Below are 17,689 nucleotides of genomic sequence, written 5' to 3' on the forward strand. Positions count from 1 at the left end.
AAGCTCCCCATGAAAATGTGAAGCAGGAGTAACAGACCCCGGGGACCTTACGCTGGCTGATGTTGTAGCTGTCAAACTCCATCAGGAATGGAGCCTCGGAAAACTGGGCACTGCACTGGAGCTGGATGTGGACAGCAGAGTGGGGGACCCGGAACACTGTCCAGTGGTCAATGTAGTAACCGCAGTACCTACACCAAAAAGAGAAGTGACCATGGGCATTTTGTGTGTCCCAGACATCAACAAGAATAAACATCTATCCCAGTTCAACTCTTAACGTCCCTGGAAGCAGGCCTGGTCATATATTGCTAGAACTCCTGTCTCCTAAGCGGCTTGACCAGTGCTGAGCATTGTGGTTCCATACAGAGAGATAAAAGAGCTAATCTAGGCCAGGCCACTGACTAGTTGTGTGGTTCTAAGCCTGCTATGATCTTCACCACAAAGAGATCCTGGAAAGCATTAAAGAAGGCATGGGTGTGAATTGCAGGGCTGCTGGGGCTAAGAAGTTGGAGGCAAAAAAAGGAATTACTTTAAGAATTCAGGAGCAGGGAAAGGTAATGATTTCTGTTTAGGGTGCTTGCCCTCCCTCTTACAAAGAATAACAGATTGAAATCTTTGAATAGAAATCACAATGGGGAGCAGTTTGAGGCTGACCAGTTGTGCTTTGATGACCAAGATTCTGAGGGACTTAAACAAAACAGAAAGTGGTGGGAAAGGCTATTTCTCTGAGCAGACAAAGGCATCAGGGGGCTGGAGGTGGGGTAGGAGGAGAGTCAGGGGCCCTGATCAGGTTCTCAGCACTTCTCCTTGCCCAAATACTGACCTGAAATAAACTTTCTGTAGGAAAAGAGTTAGCAATAGTGCTAGTAGGTAACTGGCCCAAGGTCTCAGGTCCCTCTAGACTGTAAGCTCATTGTGGGCAGGGAATGTGTCTGCTTACTGTTATATTGTACTCTCCCAAGTGCTTAGTACAGTGCTCTGCACACAGTAAGTGCTCAATAAATACAAGTGAATGAATGAACTTTCCTATTTTCTCTTAACGAGAAATTGATGTCCTCAACCCCACCCTTCACGCTTTTCCTTCACTGATCTCGTACCACTAACCCACAGCCTTGGAGTGGTTCCAGAGTTCACTTGTTTCCCTCCAAGAACTACTGACAGCATCCAATTACCAGGTAGGTCTTATCCATTTGTTTCATCCTCACCTGCTTTAACTCTGCTCTCTCCTTTCCCAGCAGCAATATTTCTCCATGCTAATTGACTTCCATGTCCATTGCTCTAGCCAGTTGCTTCAGATGTTTAACTCCCTTTGAAAACGCCCTACCCTTCAGCTCTTCCCCATCTTCGGACAGACTCTCTCCACCTGCAAAACCTTATTAAAATCACATTTCCTCCAAAGGAGTTGCTCCTTCAGAAAAGCAGTGTGGTCTAGTGAAAAGAGTACAGGCCTGGAGTCAGAAGGACCTGGGATCTAATCCTGACTCCGCTTTGTGACCTTGGGCAAATCACATAACTTCTCTGTGCTTCAGTGACCTCATCTGTAAAATGGGGAGTAAAACTGTGAGCCCCATGTGGGACATGGACTGTGTCCAACCTGATTAACTTGTATTTACCTTAGAGCTGGGATTTGTACCATTTAAGCATTTGATATTCACTCCTCCTTCCGCACTTCTGCACATATCTGTAGTCTATTTTAATATCTGTCTTCCCCTTTAGACTTCAAGCTCTTTGTCTACCAGCTCTATTATATTGTTCCATCCTAAGTGCTCAGTACAGTGCTCTGCCCAACATAAGCTCTCAATGTATGTGACTGCTTGACTGATTGAATGACTTCCCATTATCTCGCAGGTCAGGGAGATCCCAAGTGTGGTGACTCACATGTGCTCGTTAATTTCCCACCAGCCATGGTCACAGCTCTTCACAGTCTTCTTGCTGATTTTGTAATTATGGAATTTCAGCGCCAGCCCTAGAGCGACATGGGGAGTCTGTGGGAGACACACAGTATGTCAGACAGCACCATTGGCTTCAATCACCTTTGGGCTAATCATGCCATACTGAACATTGCATCTTAAAAACCATTTTAGTTATTTTATGTTTAGTGTGGTGGTGGCGGGGGTTGAGGGTGGGGGGAAGAGGGGTTCAGTTTATGGTATTTGTGAGAAATCAAGCTGACAGAGATAGTGCCACGAACCAAACCACATTTCCATATTCAGAACTGGTAGAAGTCAATGGTAAGGTATTGAAGATGAGACTATAATAAAATTGATAGACTTGAAATCAAAGAATTTGAGGCTCCTTTTCTATGGAATGCTCTTGATAAATCACATATATTCCAAAAAATTATTTTTGGTAAATTGATAAATAAATCACATATAAATCACCTAACACCACATATAAATCACATGATAAATCACATATATTCCAAAAAATTATTTCTGGTAAATTGAGCTCAACTAACTAAATAAGGTAGAAGCTAGAGACAAATCTCTGACAAGATAAGTGGTAATATGCACAGGGGTTGCTCCTGGCATTAGGAGACCAGAACAGGGAATAGAAAGAAAGCTGCTCCTTCTAAACACAGAATACTAGAAAGAGACATCTGTAAATCTGAAAAGTTCAAGTTGCTGGTAATGACCAGTAGTTTAATTTTGCTGTGGATATATACATGAGTTTTCAGCCAATGAGTTAATGATAACTGCATGTGCAGTTACCTGCATGTGGTGTGGTAGGTGGAATCCGTGCATTTATCACTCTCTCTCTCAGCGTGGTCTAAGGATAGGCCTGGGAGTCAGAAGGATCTGGGTTGTAATCCTGGTTTTGCCACTTGTCCTTTGTGTAACCTTGGGCAAATCAATTAACTTCTCTGTGCCTCAGTTCCCTCATCTGTAAAATGGGAATGATGACTATGAGCCCTGTGTGTTACATGGACTGGGTCCAACCTGATTTGCTTGAATTTACCCCAGTGCTTAGTTCAGTGCCTGGCACATACTAAGTGCTTAACAAATACCATATATATATATGACACCTAGAAGGGTCAGAGGTTGAGGACGGGTAGGTGACTGAAAAGTGTTCAACTTGGGAAACCCCCAAGAAACGCATGACTTAGAGGACTCCATCACCTTGCATCCTCCTACCTCACCTCCCTTCTCTCCTTCTATAGCCCACCCCGTACACTCTGCACCTCTGCCGCTAACCTCCTCATGGTCCCTCGTGCACTCCTGTCCTGGCCCACGTCCTACCCACGTCCTACCACTGACCTGGAATGCCCTCCCTCCTCACATCCGCCAAACTAATTCTCTTCCCCTCTTCAAAGTCCTACTGAGAGCTCACATCCTCCAGCCCTTCGCAGACTCAGCCCTTCCTTTCCCTCTGCTCCTCCTTCCCTCCCCATTCCCCTTACTCCCTCCCTCTGTTTTACCCCCTTCCCCTCCCCACAGAACTTGTGTATATTTTTATATATTATTTATTACTTCATTTATTTTATTAGTGATGTGTATATATCTATGATTCTATTTAATAATGTTGGTATTTGTTAAGCGCTTACTATGTGCAGAGCACTGTTCTAAGCGCTGGGGTAGATACAGGGTAATTAGGTTGTCCCACGTGAGGCTCACAATTAATCCCCATTTTACAGATGAGGTACCTGAGGCACAGAGGAGTTAAGTGACTTGCCCACAGTCACACAGCTGACAAGTGGCAGAGCCGAGATTCAAACTCATGACCTCTGACTCCCAAGCCCCTGCTCTTTCCACTGAGCCACGCTGCTATTTCTATTTATCTTGTTGGTACTGATGCCTAACTACTTGTTTTGTTCTGCTGTCTCCCCGTTTTATTCATTCAGTAGTATTTACTGAGCGCTTACTATGTGCAGAGCACTGTACTAAGTGCTTGGAATGTACAAATCGGCAACAGATAGAGACAGTCCCTGCCCATTGATGAGCTTACAGTCTAATCGGGGGAGACAGACAGACAAAAACAATAGCAATAAATAGAATCAAGCAGATGTACATCTCATTAAAGCAATAGCAATAAATAGAATCAAGGTGATGTACATCTCATTAACAAAATAAATAGGGTAATAAAAATATATACAAATGAGTGGACTAGCACAGTGCTGAGGGGAGGGGAAGGGAGAGGAGGAGGAGCAGAGGGAAGGTGGGGGGGGGAAGGGGGCTTAGCTGAGGGGAGGTGAAGGGGGGCATAGAGAGGCAGCAGAGGGAGCAGAGGGAAAAGGGGAAGCTCAATCTGGGATGGCCTCTTGGAGGAGGTGAGCTTTTAGACTGTGAGCCCATTGTTGGGCTGGGCAGGGATTGTCTCTATCTGTTGCCAAATTGTACATTCCAGCACTTAGTACAGTGCTCTGGACACAGTAAGCTCTCAATAAATACGAATGAATGAATGAATGAGTGAATGACTGCTTCCCTGAGACAGTTCAGCCCTGCTGCTATGCAGCGTTTGAGGAAATGGCAAAGAAACTAAGGTACCTGAAAATCCCAAGTGCAGTTGCACTTTGGTGGATAGAAGCTGGGGAAATACGGGCTGGAGATAGTTCCCCGAAAACCGCCGCTTTCTTGTGCTGATATGGTGTTTCCACACGCTGCAAGCAATGCACAGTAGTTAGCTGTTCACCAGAGCCACCTCAAAATTCAATGTCAGAAGATCTGGGTTCTAAACCCAGCTCCACCACTTGCCTGTTGTTGGACCTTGGGCAAGTCACTTCACTTCTCTTTGCCTCAGTTTACTCATCTAAAAAATGATAATTGAATGTCTGTTCTCCCTCTCTCTCGGAAAGGGATTGAGTCTGATTGTATCTACCCCAGAGCTTAGCCCAATGTTTGGTATACAGTGAGCACTTAACCAACACCGTGGTTATTATTATTATTAGTAGTAGTAGCATAATCTGAGTTATGAGGCAGCCTAGATTAGGAAGAGGCTGAAGAAGCTGGAAGGATAATGAGTGGCTGGTTTCAGTGTTTGGGTCTAGGCAGGGAGGGCTTCTGGGTTACCATGGGAGTAAGTAGGGCAGAAACCAGGCAACAGGCCCATGCTCGAGCTAGCTCTCATATTCATCCTGTTCCTCTCAGGCTAAGTGAGCCTGATTTACTCGAGTAAATTACCCCAGTAGTAACAATGACACTGATGGATCCTCAGGTGTCATCTAATAAGCCATCACACCAACTCTGCAGGTTTGATTGAAGCCAGGTGCAGTGCAATAGTTTTCATTTTATAAATAGGAAAAACCGCAGTATAATAATAATGATCCTGTACTAAGGACCAAGATAGATACCATCTAATTGGAATGGGCTTGGTCATTGTCCTAAGAGGTGTTAACAGTCTAAGGGGAAAGAAGAACAAGTATTCTGTGGAAACTGGATGTGGAAACTGAAACCCAGAGAAGTTAAGTGACTACACCAAGGTCACCCAGCAGGCAAGTCACCCAGGCTCTTGAGTGTTCTATTAGGCCATGCTTGAGGGAGTTAATTTTTCAGTGTAGGGAGGGAGATGTCTTCTTGAGAGACAACCAGGAAGGAAGGATGGAGGGTGGGACAGAGGGGTCAGCTTTGGCTGCAGATCTCTTTTTGCTTCCCATGTCAAACAACTTAGAAGCCCCCAGGGTCTTACCGTCACCATCACCAGGCTCTGCACAATCTCTCCCCTCCCCAAACTGAATGCCATCCTCTAACTGTAACCTTCCTACTTGTCACCAGCACCCACAGTCCCTCATGTCCCATATCGGTCCTTTGCTCTGCCAGAGAGACCGCCAAACTCTAGAAGCCCTCGGTTATTAAGCAGGCATTCCACCCCCACACTACCTACCACCCTTCCTTTACTTCATGCTAAAGTTATGCCCTCTCCTGAACAAAGCTCCCTCACTGTTATGTCCCTCTGCTGCTCTATGCCCCCAATCCCCGTGCTGCAGATCACCCCAGTCCATATTCTCCACTCCTGCACTCGTACAATTGAACTTGGAGGGCAGAAATCCAGAATTCAATCCAACTTTTTCCACTTCCAGCTCACCATTGCTTACTATAACTCTACCTTTTCTTCTGCTCAGCAATACTATTCATTCATTCAATAGTATTTATTGAGCACTTACTATGTGCAGAACACTGAACTAAGTGCTTGGAATGTACAAATCGGCAACAAATAGAGACAGTCCCTGTCCTTTGATGGGCTTACAATCTAATAGGGGGAGACAGGCAGACAAGAACAATGGCAATAAATAGAGTCAAGGGGAAGAACATCTCATAAAAACAATGGCAAATAAATAGAATCAGGGTGATGTACAACTCATTAAACAAAATAAACAAAATAAATAGGGTGATGAAGATATATACAGTTGAGCGGACGAGTACAGTGCTGAGGGAGTGGGATGGGAGAGGGGGAGGAGGAGAGGGAAAGGGGGGAGAAGAGGGTTTAGCTGCGGAGAGGTGAAGGGGGCGGTAGAGGGAGCAGAGGGAAAAAGGGGGGAGCTCAGTCTGGGAAGGCATCTTGGAGGAGGTGAGCTTTAAGTAAGGATTTGAAGAGGGGAAGAGAATTAGATTGACGGGGGTGAGGAGGGAGGGCATTCCAGGACCGCGGGAGGATGTGGCCCAGGGGTCGACGGCAGGATAGGCCCTATCCTTGGCTCCCAGGACCCAATCCCCACAAATTATTTCAAAGCAATAAATACTGTCTTCCGTAGCCTCCAGTACTCCCACCAATAATAATAATGTTGGTATTTGTTAAGCGCTTACTATGTGCAGAGCACTGTTCTAAGCACTGGGGTAGACACAGGGTAATCAGGTTGTCCCACGTGAGGCTCACAGTTAATCCCCATTTTACAGATGAGGTAACTGAGGTACAGAGAAGTTAAGTGACTTGCCCACAGTCACACAGCTGACAGGTGGCAGAACCGGGAGTCGAGCCCATGACCTTTGACTCCGAAGCCCAGGCTCTTTCCACTGAGCCACGCTGCTTCCTCTAACCTTTGATGACCTTGGCAGCTACTTTATTAATAAAATAGAAACCAACAAATGGGAAATGGTGCTGCTTTCTCTTCTTCAATGCTTCTTGGCCCAACTGTCCTTCCTGGTTGTCTCTCAAGAAGACATCTCCCTCCCTACACTGAAAAATGATCCCCCTCAAGCATGGCCTAATAGAACACTCAAGAGCCTGGGAGTCAGGAGATTTAGGTTCTTGTGTGGGCTATAGCACTTGCCTGCTGTGTGTAGTCATTTAACTACTCTGGGTTTCAGTTTCCACATTCAGTTTCCACAGAATACTTGTTCTTCTTTCCCCTTAGAATGCTAACACCTCTTGCGACAATGATCAAGCCCAATCCAATTAGATGGTATCTATCTTGGTCCTTAGTACTGGGCCATTATTATTATACTGTGGTTTTTCCTATTTATAAAATGAAAATTATTGCATTGCACCTGTATTCAATCAAGCCTGTAGAGTTGGTGTGACGGCTTACTAGATAAAACCTGGGGATCCATCAGTGTCATTGTTACTACTGGGGTGATCTACGACCAGCATGAAAACTAGTTACCTACACCACCAGCAAGAAGGACACAAACCACGTTGCTACCAATTACTGGAGCTACTGGCTTCTGTGATTACAACAACATCACTTGGAAGAGAGGAACATGTTCTACAGTGCAGTTTAGAAATATCATTCCCAAAGCAGTGTGGCCTAGTGGATAGATCACGGGCTTGGGAGTCAGCAGAACCTGCTTCTGCCACTTGTCTGCTGTGTAACCTTGGGCAAGTCTTTTAACTTGCCTCATTCATCCATTCAGTCATATTCATTGAGCACTTACTGTATGCAAAACACCATTACTAAGCACTTGGAAGAGTACAATACAACAAAAAACAGACACATTCCCTGCCCACAGTGAGTTTTCAGTCTAGAGGGGGAGACAGACATTAATATAGATAAATAAATGAATAATAAATTACTGATACATACACGTGTGCTATAGTTATGGGAGGGAGGATAAATGAAGGGAGCTGGTCAGGGTGACGCAGAAGGGAGTGGGAGAAGATGAAAGGAGGTCTTAGTCAGGGAAACCTTCTTGGAGGAGATGTACTTTCAGTAAGGCTTTGAAGTGGGAGAGAGCAATTATCTGTCTGATGTGAGGAGGGAGGGCATTCCAGGCTAGAGGTAGGATGTAGAAGAGAGGTAGGTGGCAAGATAGAAAAGATTGAGGTATGGTGGAAGGTTAGCATTAGAGGAACCAATGTGTGGGTTGGGTTGTAGTAGGAGAATAGTGAGGTGAGATAGGAGGGGGCAAAGTGATTGCATGGTTTAAAGCCAATGGTGAGGATTTTTAGTTTAATGTGGAGGTGGATGGGGAATCACTCCCTCAGTTACCTCATCTGTAAACTGGGGGTTAATACTTAGCACCCATTGTGGGACATGGACTGTGTCCAACCTGATTATCCTGTATCTCCCACAGTGCCTGCAACATAGCAAGTGGTTAATAAATACTATTAAAAAAAGCAGTATGGTCCAGCAGAAAGCGTAGGGATCTGCAAGTCAGAGGATCTGTGTTATAATCCCAGCTCTGCCACTTGCCTGCTGTGTGACCTTGGGCAAGTCACTTCTTTTCTTTGTGCCTCAGTTTCCTCATTTGTAAAATGGAGGGTTCAATACCTCCTCTCTCTTCCCTTTAGATTGTGACACCCACCCTCAACCCCCACCCCACCTTTGTGGGTTCTGACAGTGTCTGACCTGATTATCTGGTATCAACCCAGTGTTTAACAGAATGTTTGGCACATAGTAAGTGCTTAGGAAATACCACAATCATTACTACATAAGACCTACTTTCTTCTGGAATAATCTCAAAATACCCCTGGATTTCCAGTGGCCGCCGAATAAATGATGACTGGAAAGTGACTAGCATGAGGTTGTTTGTGGAAATGAATGACATCAGCTTTCTGATGGGTTCACAGATCCTGAAACAGAAACAGAGCACAGACACATAGTCAAGACTGTTTGGTCTGGGCCCCTACCCCTTGTTTCCAGCCCCTATTTGCACAGTAGTCCCCCAAGAGGGGAGGGATTGAGCCAGTGTCCATCTCCTTGGGGTCTGCATTTCAGAAGGGGTGGGAAGCACATTGGATCCCTACTTCCTATTTTCTCAGAGGAGTAGACTGGGGAAGAGAGGTTACTAAAAATAACTTGGTTTCAGTTTTACCCCCAGAACTGAGAAGCAGCGTGGCTCAGTGGAAAGAGCACGGGCTTTGGAGTCAGGGCTCATGAGTTCGAATCCCAGCTCTGCCACTTGTCGGCTGTGTGACTGTGGGCAAGTCACTTAACTTCTTCGTGCCTCAGTTCCCTCCTCTGTAAAATGGGGATGAAGACTGTGAGCCCCACGTGGGACAACCTGATTTCCCTGTGTCTACCCCAGCGCTTAGAACAGTGCTTTGCACATAGTAAGCGCTTAACAAATACCAACATATATATATATATATATATAACTGAAAATGATTCCAAACCCAATTTAGACAGAAACCTGCCCCAGCTTCAATTTCCCTGTGGAAAGCAGCATGCAAAGAGCAAGGGTCTGGGGCTCAGAATTAGATTCTAATTCTAATTTTAAATGATATTTGTTAAGCACTTACTATGGACCACTGTAAGTGCTGGGGTAGATAAAAGCTTACCGGGTTGGACAGAGTCCATGTCCCTCATGAGACTCACAGTCTTAATCCCATTTTACAAATAAAGTAATGGAGACACAGAGAAGTCAAATGACTTGCCCAAGGCCATACATCAGACAGGTGGTGTAGCCAAAATTAGAACCCTGGTCCTCTGACTCCCAGGCCTGTGCTATTTCCCATAGGCCACACTGTTTTTCAATTAAAATTCCTCTAGACTGTAAGCTCCTTGAGAACAGGGAACATATCTACGAATGTGCTATATTGTATTCTCCAGGTGCTTAATACAATGGCCTGCACCCAGAACAATTGTTTGACAAATTCCAGCTGTCACTTGCCTACTGTGTGGCCTTGGGGAAGTCACTTAACTTCTCTGAGCTTCATTTTCCTCATCTGTAAAATGGGGATTCAATACTTGTTAGTAGTAGTATTAATGTCCATCTCCCCCATCTAGACTGTGAGCTCACTGTGGGCAGGCAATGTCCTAAATCTACATCTTCTCCCCTGTTCTCTCCCCTTCCCTCCAGGCTCCCTCCTGCCTTCAGGACATCTCCTCCTGGATGTCTGCCCGCCACCTAAAACTCAACATGTGCAAGACTGAGCTCCTTATCTTCCCTCCCAAACCCTGCCCTCTCCCTGACTTCCCTGTCACTGTGGATGGCACTACCATCCTTCCCGTCTCACAGGCCTGCAACCCTGATGTCATCCTCGATTCTGCTCTCTCATTCACCCAACGCATCCAATCCATCACCAAAACCTGATGGTCTCACCTTCACAATATCGCCAAGATCTGCCCTTTTCTCTCCATCTAAACTGCTACCTTGCTGGTACAAGCTCTTACAATATCCCGACTGGATTATTGCGTCAGCCTCCTCTCTGATGTCCTATTCTCCTGTCTGTCCCTGCTCCAGTCTATTCTTCATTCTGCTGCCCAGATCTTCTTTCTACAGAAACACTTTGGGCATGTCACTCCCCTCCTCAAAAACCTCCAGTGGTTGCCTATCAACCGTCACATGAAACATAGTAAGTGTTTAACAAAGAGCTGGGGTAGATACAAGGTAATCAGGTTGTCCCACATAGGGCTCACAGTCTTAATCCCCATTCTACAGATGACATAACTGAGGCACAGAGAAGTTAAGTGACTTGCACAAAGTCACACAGCTGATAAATGAGTATCCGATACATCCCACTTAGAAAGTGAGCCCCGTAAGACATGATTATCTAACTGGTAAACAATTACCAGTGTTTAGTATGGTGCTTTGCACATAGTTTTTAACAAATACCACAATTATAGTTGTTAATAAGATTCTGGAGTTAATCTTACTGATTATCCCCCTTTTGACTCTCCTCCTTAATTCTCCATGCCCTGGTAATTGTATGAAGGTACCTTGTCCACCCTGTTCCCATCATCTCTCCCCCACTGAATTACATTCTTCACTCCCAGATGCAGCCTGTTGCTTCCCTGTTGACTAACCTCTAGCCTTACCCCTTCCACATGCTTTCCCACCTTCTCTTCTCCTCCCCTCACTACAGCACCACTCTTTCCTCTCACCACCAGCCCAAACTATCCATCCCCAACAGCCTCTACCAATGTCTCATCTGAATCCAGTGCATCATTACCCACCGTGCCACTCCCATCCCACAACTTGGTTCTGCTGGAACTTCTGGAACCCCAGAGGCATTGTGGGCAGCTTTCCTTCATCCTGTCCCTCACTCATTTCTCCCTGGCTCTTTTCCAGTTCAATATTCAATAGTATTTATTGAGCGCTTACTATGTGCAGAGCACTGTACTAAGCGCTTGGGATGAACAAGTTGGCAACAGATAGAGACAGTCCCTGCAGTTTGACGGGCTTACAGTCTAATCGGGGGAGACGGACAGACAAGAACAATGGCACTAAACAGCGTCAAGGGGAAGAACATCTCGTAAAAACAATGGTAACTAAATAGAATCAAGGCGATGTACAATTCATTAACAAAATAAATAGGGTAATGAAAATATATACAGTTGAGCAGACGAGTACAGTGCTGTGGGGATGGGAAGGGAGAGGTGGAGGAGCAGAGGGAAAAGGGGAAAATGAGGCTTTAGCTGCGGAGAGGTAAAGGGGGGATGGCAGAGGGAGAAGAGGGGGAAGAGGAGCTCAGTCTGGGAACGCCTCTTGGAGGAGGTGATTTTTAAGTAAGGTTTTGAAGAGGGAAAGAGAATCAGTTTGGCGGAGGTGAGGAGGGAGGGCGTTCCAGGACCGCGGGAGGACGTGACCCGGGGGTCGACGGCGGGATAGGCAAGACCGAGGGACGGCGAGGAGGTGGGCGGCAGAGGAGCGGAGCGTGCGGGGTGGGTGGTAGAAAGAGAGAAGGGAGGAGAGGTAGGAAGGGGCAAGGTGATGGAGAGCCTTGAAGCCTAGAGTGAGGAGTTTTTGTTTGGAGCGGAGGTCGATAGGCAACCACTGGAGTTGTTTAAGAAGGGGAGTGACATGCCCAGATCGTTTCTGCAGGAAGATGAGCCGGGCAGCGGAGTGAAGAATAGACTGGAGCGGGGCGAGAGAGGAGGAAGGGAGGTCAGAGAGAAGGCTGACACAGTAGTCTAGCCGGTATATAACGAGAGCCCGTAATAGTAAGGTAGCCGTTTGGGTGGAGAGGAAAGGGCGGATCTTGGCAACACTGCATAGCCTCTGCATTCCTTCCCTGACATCAGGTACTGTTCTAAGCACTGGGGTAGGTACAGAGTAAACAAATTGAACACAGGGCTCACAGTCTTAACCCCCATTTTACAAACGAAGTAACTGAAAATCCACATCCTCAACCATATCCTCATTCAACTCTTTTGCCTCCCTGTTCTTTCATTGCTCTTGTGCTCCCAGCCCCAACCCAAACCACTCCCACACTCCTCTTGCCACTTCTGTCTGAGTGTATAAGGGCTCTCCATTCATGCAGATGAGCTCTGTGGGTGGACAATCAGAAGGCAGGCCAACTTCTGCCATTATAAATCCCCCCTTGCCCGCTATAATCAATCTATCAGTCAGTCAATGGCATTTAATGAGTGTTTACTGTGTGAAGAGCACTATACTAAGCACTTGGGAATGTACTAAATAACTGAATAGATACGTTCCCTGCCCACACTGAGCTAGAAGGGACTGTATAAACTCTATAACTCTGCCCTTCCTTCTGCTCAGCCACCCTACTTCTCCTCCCTCATCGATCTCTGCATCAACTTTTTCCAGATCCTTGAGTCCACTCTGTAAGGCCCCACTGTCCATAAATTCACACAGCTAGACCTGCTGCTGCAAGTAATTCAGAAACTGCACCTACCACTGCAGCTGCTGCTGAAATAATTCACTGAAACTGCTGCCCAAAAGGACTGTAAAATTCACAGATGGACTGGCAAAATGAGCCAAACTGGCAAGCATGTGGTTGGTATAGCTGCAAGAATTTACAGATAACTCTGCTCCATCCTATAACCTCTAAGAACCCGCTTTCTCCCTCTCTAACCCCCAGTGACCTTATCAACCAAGTTGGTAAAATAGAAATGCTGAATTGCACTTTTTAAGCATTTAGTACAGTGCTCTGTACATAGTAAATGCTCAATAAATACGATTGAAAGAATGAATGAATGAGTGAATCTCATAAGGAAAGAACATGACCAGAGGGAACAGAGAACCTGGGTTCTAGTCCTGGCTCTGCCACTCTTCTGTGTGTCCTTGGGCAAGTCACTTAACTTGTTTGTAAAATGGGGGACAGTAAGCACCATGTGGGACATGGACTGGCTCCTACCTAGCTATCTTGTATCTATCCCAGCGTTTAGTACAATGTCTGGCCTCCACTGTCCCCTTCTAACAGTCACTCCTTCTTCCTGTTCCTAATCCTGTCCAAACTCCTCAAAAGCTGGATGCCTGCTTCCTTTGCTTCCTCTCCTTCAATTCTCTCCTTGATCTTCTGCAAATCTGTCTTTCTTTCCTTCATGTCACTGAGTGGCTTTCACCAAGGTCTCCTATCCCTTGACCCAATCTAACAGGGTCTTCATTATCCTAATCCTCCTTGATTTCTCAGGGTTAATAATAATAATAATAATAATAATGATACTGTTGGTATTTGTTAAGCGCTTACTATGTGCCAAGCACTGTTCAAAGCACTGGGGTAGATGCGAGGTAATCAGGTTGTCCCACTTACAGCTCACAGTCTTCATCCCCATTTTACAGATGAGGTAACTGAGGCACAGAGAAATTAAGTGACTTGCCCAAGGTCATACAACTGACAAGTAGTGGAGCTGGGATTAGAACCCATGACCTCTGGCTCCCAAGCCTGGGCTCTTTCCTCTAAGCCATACTGCTTCTCATAGCCATGCTGCTTCTCATTTTTTTGTTTTGTTTTTATAATGGGATTTGCTAATCACTTATTATGTTCCAGGCACTGTACCAAGCACCTCCTTCTCCTGGAAACCTTGGCTTCACTGACACTGTACTCTCCTAGTTCTCTTATTAACTCTCTGGCTGTTCATTCTCAGTCTCCTTCAAAGCCTCTTCCTCTGCCTCCCACCCCGTAACTGTGGGAGTCCCTCAAGGTTCAGTTTTGGGTCCCCTTCTATTTTCCATCTACACCCACTCCCTTGGAGAACTCATTCATTCCCATGGCTTCAACTACCTCCTCTACGCAGATGACACCCAAATCTACATCTCTGGCCCTGATCTCTCTACCTCTCTGCAGTTTCACATTTCCTCCTGCCTTCAAGAAATCTCTACTTGGATTTCATCCCATCATCTCAAGCTTAACATGTCCAAAACAGAACTCCATATCTTCCCTCCCAAACCCTGTCCTCCCCCTGATTTTCCCATCACGTAGGTGGCACCACCCTCCTTCCTGTCTCACAGGCTCAAAACCTTGGCGTTATCCTTGACTCTTCTCTCTCATAAAGATCATGGTATTTGTTTTGAGCTTACTAGGTGGTAGGCACTGTACTAAGTTCTGGGGTAGATATAAGCAATTGAGTTGGACACAGTCCCTGTCTTGCAAAGGGCTCACAGTCTTAATGCCTGTTTTACAGATGAGGTAAATGAGGCACAGGAAAGTGAAGCGACTTGCCCAAGGTCACAAAGCACACAAGTGGCAGAGCCAGGATTCAATCCACATATTCAATCCATCACTAAATCCTGTTGGTTCCACCTTCACAACAGCGATAAAATCTGCCCTTTCCTCTCCATCCAACCTGTTACCATGTTAATCCAGTCACTTATTTTATTCATTCAATAGTATTTATTGAGCGCTTACTATGTGCAGAGCACTGTACTAAGCGCTTGGAATGAACAAGTCGGCAACAGATAGAGACAGTCCCTGCCGTTTGATGGGCTTACAGTCTAATTGGGGGAGACGGACAGACGAGAACAATGGCAATAAATAGAGTCAAGGGGAAGAACATCTCATAAAAACAATGGCAACTAAATAGAATCAAGGCAATGTACAATCCCACTTGAATACTGTATCAGCCTCCTTGCTGATATTCCAGCCTCCTCTATCTCTCCCCACTCCAGGCCATACTCCATTCTGCTCTCCAGATCATTTTTGTACAGAAATGTTCAGGACATGTTTCCCCACTCCTCAAGAAACTCCAGTGATTTCCCACCCATCTCCGCATCAAACAAAAACTCCTCACCATTAGCTTCAAAGCACTCAATTGCCTTGCCCATTCCTACCTCACCTTACTACTCTCCTACTACAACCCAGCCTGCACACTTCATCCTCTAATGCTAACCTTCCCACTGTACCTTGATTTCATCTATCTCACCACTGACCCCTCACCCACATCCTACATCTGTCTTGGAATGCCCTCCTTCCTCAAATCCAACACACAATTACCTTCCCCCAATTCAAAGCCTTATTGAAGGCACATCTCCTCTAAGGGGCGTTCCTTGACTAAGCCCCCCTTTCCTCTTCTCCCACACCCTTCTACATCACCCTGACTTGCTCCCTTTATTCATCCTCCCTCCCAGCCCCACAGCACTTATGTATATATTTGCAATTTATTTATTTATATTAATGTCTGTTTCCACCTCTAGTCTGTAAGCTCACTGTGGGCAAGGAATGTGACTTTCTACTGTTATACTGTACTCTCCCAAGTGCTTAGTACAGTGCTCTGCACACAGTAAGCACTGAAGAAATATGATTGAAGGAATGAATAAATGAACCTGGCCCAGAATCTCACATTTCCTCTTCCTCTTGCCTCCCGGACATCTCCCCATGAATATCCTGCTAGCACCTTAAACTCAAATAGGCTGAACCAGAACTCCTCACCTTCCCTACCTAAATGAACTCCTCCTTCCCATTTCTCTCCTCAGTCCTACCATCCTCCCTGTGCCTGAAGATTGCCACCCAGGTGTCATCTTTGATTCTTATTCAGACTGTTGTTCAATCCTGCCAATTCTCCCTCCCCAGTATTTTCCAGATCCATACTTTCCTCTCCACCAAAATGGTCACCACCCTGGTTCATGCTCTCCCAAATGCATTAGCTCTATCAGCCATTTCACTACCTCCCTGTCACCAACTTCTTCCCTTGAATTCATATTCTACTCTGACACCTGCACTATTTTTCTAAAATATAATTTGGCACATGTCTATCCACCAGCCGTTCTCTCTGAAAGCCTATGCACAACACAGTGCAAGCAGGATAGTACTGGACTTTGTCCTTTCCAAAACAAATAAGTTTTCTTGGTGGATGAACTGCCAGTGTGCCCAATCTGCTCTACATCAAATAGAAGCTCTTCAATAAATCAATGATATTTACTGAGCACTTATTATGTGTAGAGCACTGAAGTAAGTACTTGGAAGAGTACAATAGAGCAGAATTGATAGACACTCTCTTTGCCCCCAGTGAGCTACTCCAACCTTCCCCATCAACTCCCTCCTTCTGACCTATCTGGTGCCTTCATCTTCTCAGCTTGTACACTTCACTCCTCAAACTAACCTTCTTATGTACTCCCCTTTCTATTCTGCCACTTCTGAGCCACTGCTCTTAGTTTCCACTTCAAATCCACCAAACCATTGTTCTGCCCAGCTCCCCAGCTTCAATCAATCAAATAATCAATTAGTGGTCGTTACTGAGTGCTTACTGTATGCCGAGTACTGTACTAAGTGCTTGGGAGGGTGCAATTGCCCAAGCTGTGCCATCCTAACAGTCTTGTTTATGTCAATTTAAGGACTCCATTTATTTATTCACTTATTGATTCAAATATTCACTTTGCCTAAACTCTTCCTATTACAAGGTGTATCCTCCAGTCTCACCTTCACAATATCGCCAAGATCCGCCCTTTCCTCTCCATCCAAACTGCTATTGTGCTGGTACAAGCTCTCATAATATCCCGACTGGATTATTGTGTCAGCCTCCTCTCGGATCTCCCTTCCTCCTGTCTCTCCCCACTCCAGTCTATTCTTCATTCCACTATCTGGATCATCTTCCTACAGAAATGCTCTGGGCATGTCACTCCCCTCCTCAAAAACCTCCAGTGGTTGCCTATCAACCTTGGCACGAAACAAAAAGTCCTCACTCTTGGCTTCAAAGCTTTCCATCCCCTTGATCCCTCCTACCTCACCTCCCTTCTCTCTTTCTACTGTACACCCCATACACTTCACTCCTCTGCCACTCACCTCCTCACTGTCCCCCATTCATGCCTGTCCCCATCAACCTCTGGCCCACATCCTACTGCTGTCCTGGAATACCCTCCCTCTTCACAGTCGCCAAACTAACTCTCTTCCCCTCTTCAAAGCCCTACTGAGAGTTCACCTCCTCCAGGAGGCCTTCCCAGACTGCACCCCCCTTTCTCTCTGCTCCCCTCCTCTCCTCCCCACCCTCTGCTCTCTTCCCCCTTCCCCTCCCCTCAGCAATGTGCTCATTTGTATATATTATTTATTAGCTTATTTATTTATTTTGTTAATAAGGTGTATATCTCCTTGATTCTTGTATAATAAGGTGTATATCTTGATGGTGTTATCTTGTTTTGTTTTGTTCTGTTCTGTTTTGCTTTGCTGTCTGTCTCCCCCATTTAGACTGTGAGCCCATCTTTGG

General features: G+C 45.7%; 1 protein-coding gene across 1 annotated transcript in view; it reads right to left on the reverse strand.

The window, feature by feature from the left end:
* The window catches only part of TMPRSS7 (transmembrane serine protease 7), a 40,313-nt gene that overhangs the window by 8,335 nt on the left and 14,289 nt on the right, over positions 1 to 17,689 (reverse strand). The window contains exons 8-11 of the mRNA XM_029082437.2: positions 8,810 to 8,940; positions 4,482 to 4,594; positions 1,876 to 1,982; positions 52 to 188 (exon numbers count right to left, since the gene is read on the reverse strand). Of these exons, the coding sequence (XP_028938270.1) occupies positions 52 to 188; positions 1,876 to 1,982; positions 4,482 to 4,594; positions 8,810 to 8,940 (488 nt within the window). The remainder of the gene's footprint in view (positions 1 to 51; positions 189 to 1,875; positions 1,983 to 4,481; positions 4,595 to 8,809; positions 8,941 to 17,689) is intronic.

This window comes from Ornithorhynchus anatinus, chromosome 17 (genome assembly GCF_004115215.2).
Source record: "Ornithorhynchus anatinus isolate Pmale09 chromosome 17, mOrnAna1.pri.v4, whole genome shotgun sequence".
Classification (NCBI taxonomy): domain Eukaryota; kingdom Metazoa; phylum Chordata; class Mammalia; order Monotremata; family Ornithorhynchidae; genus Ornithorhynchus; species Ornithorhynchus anatinus.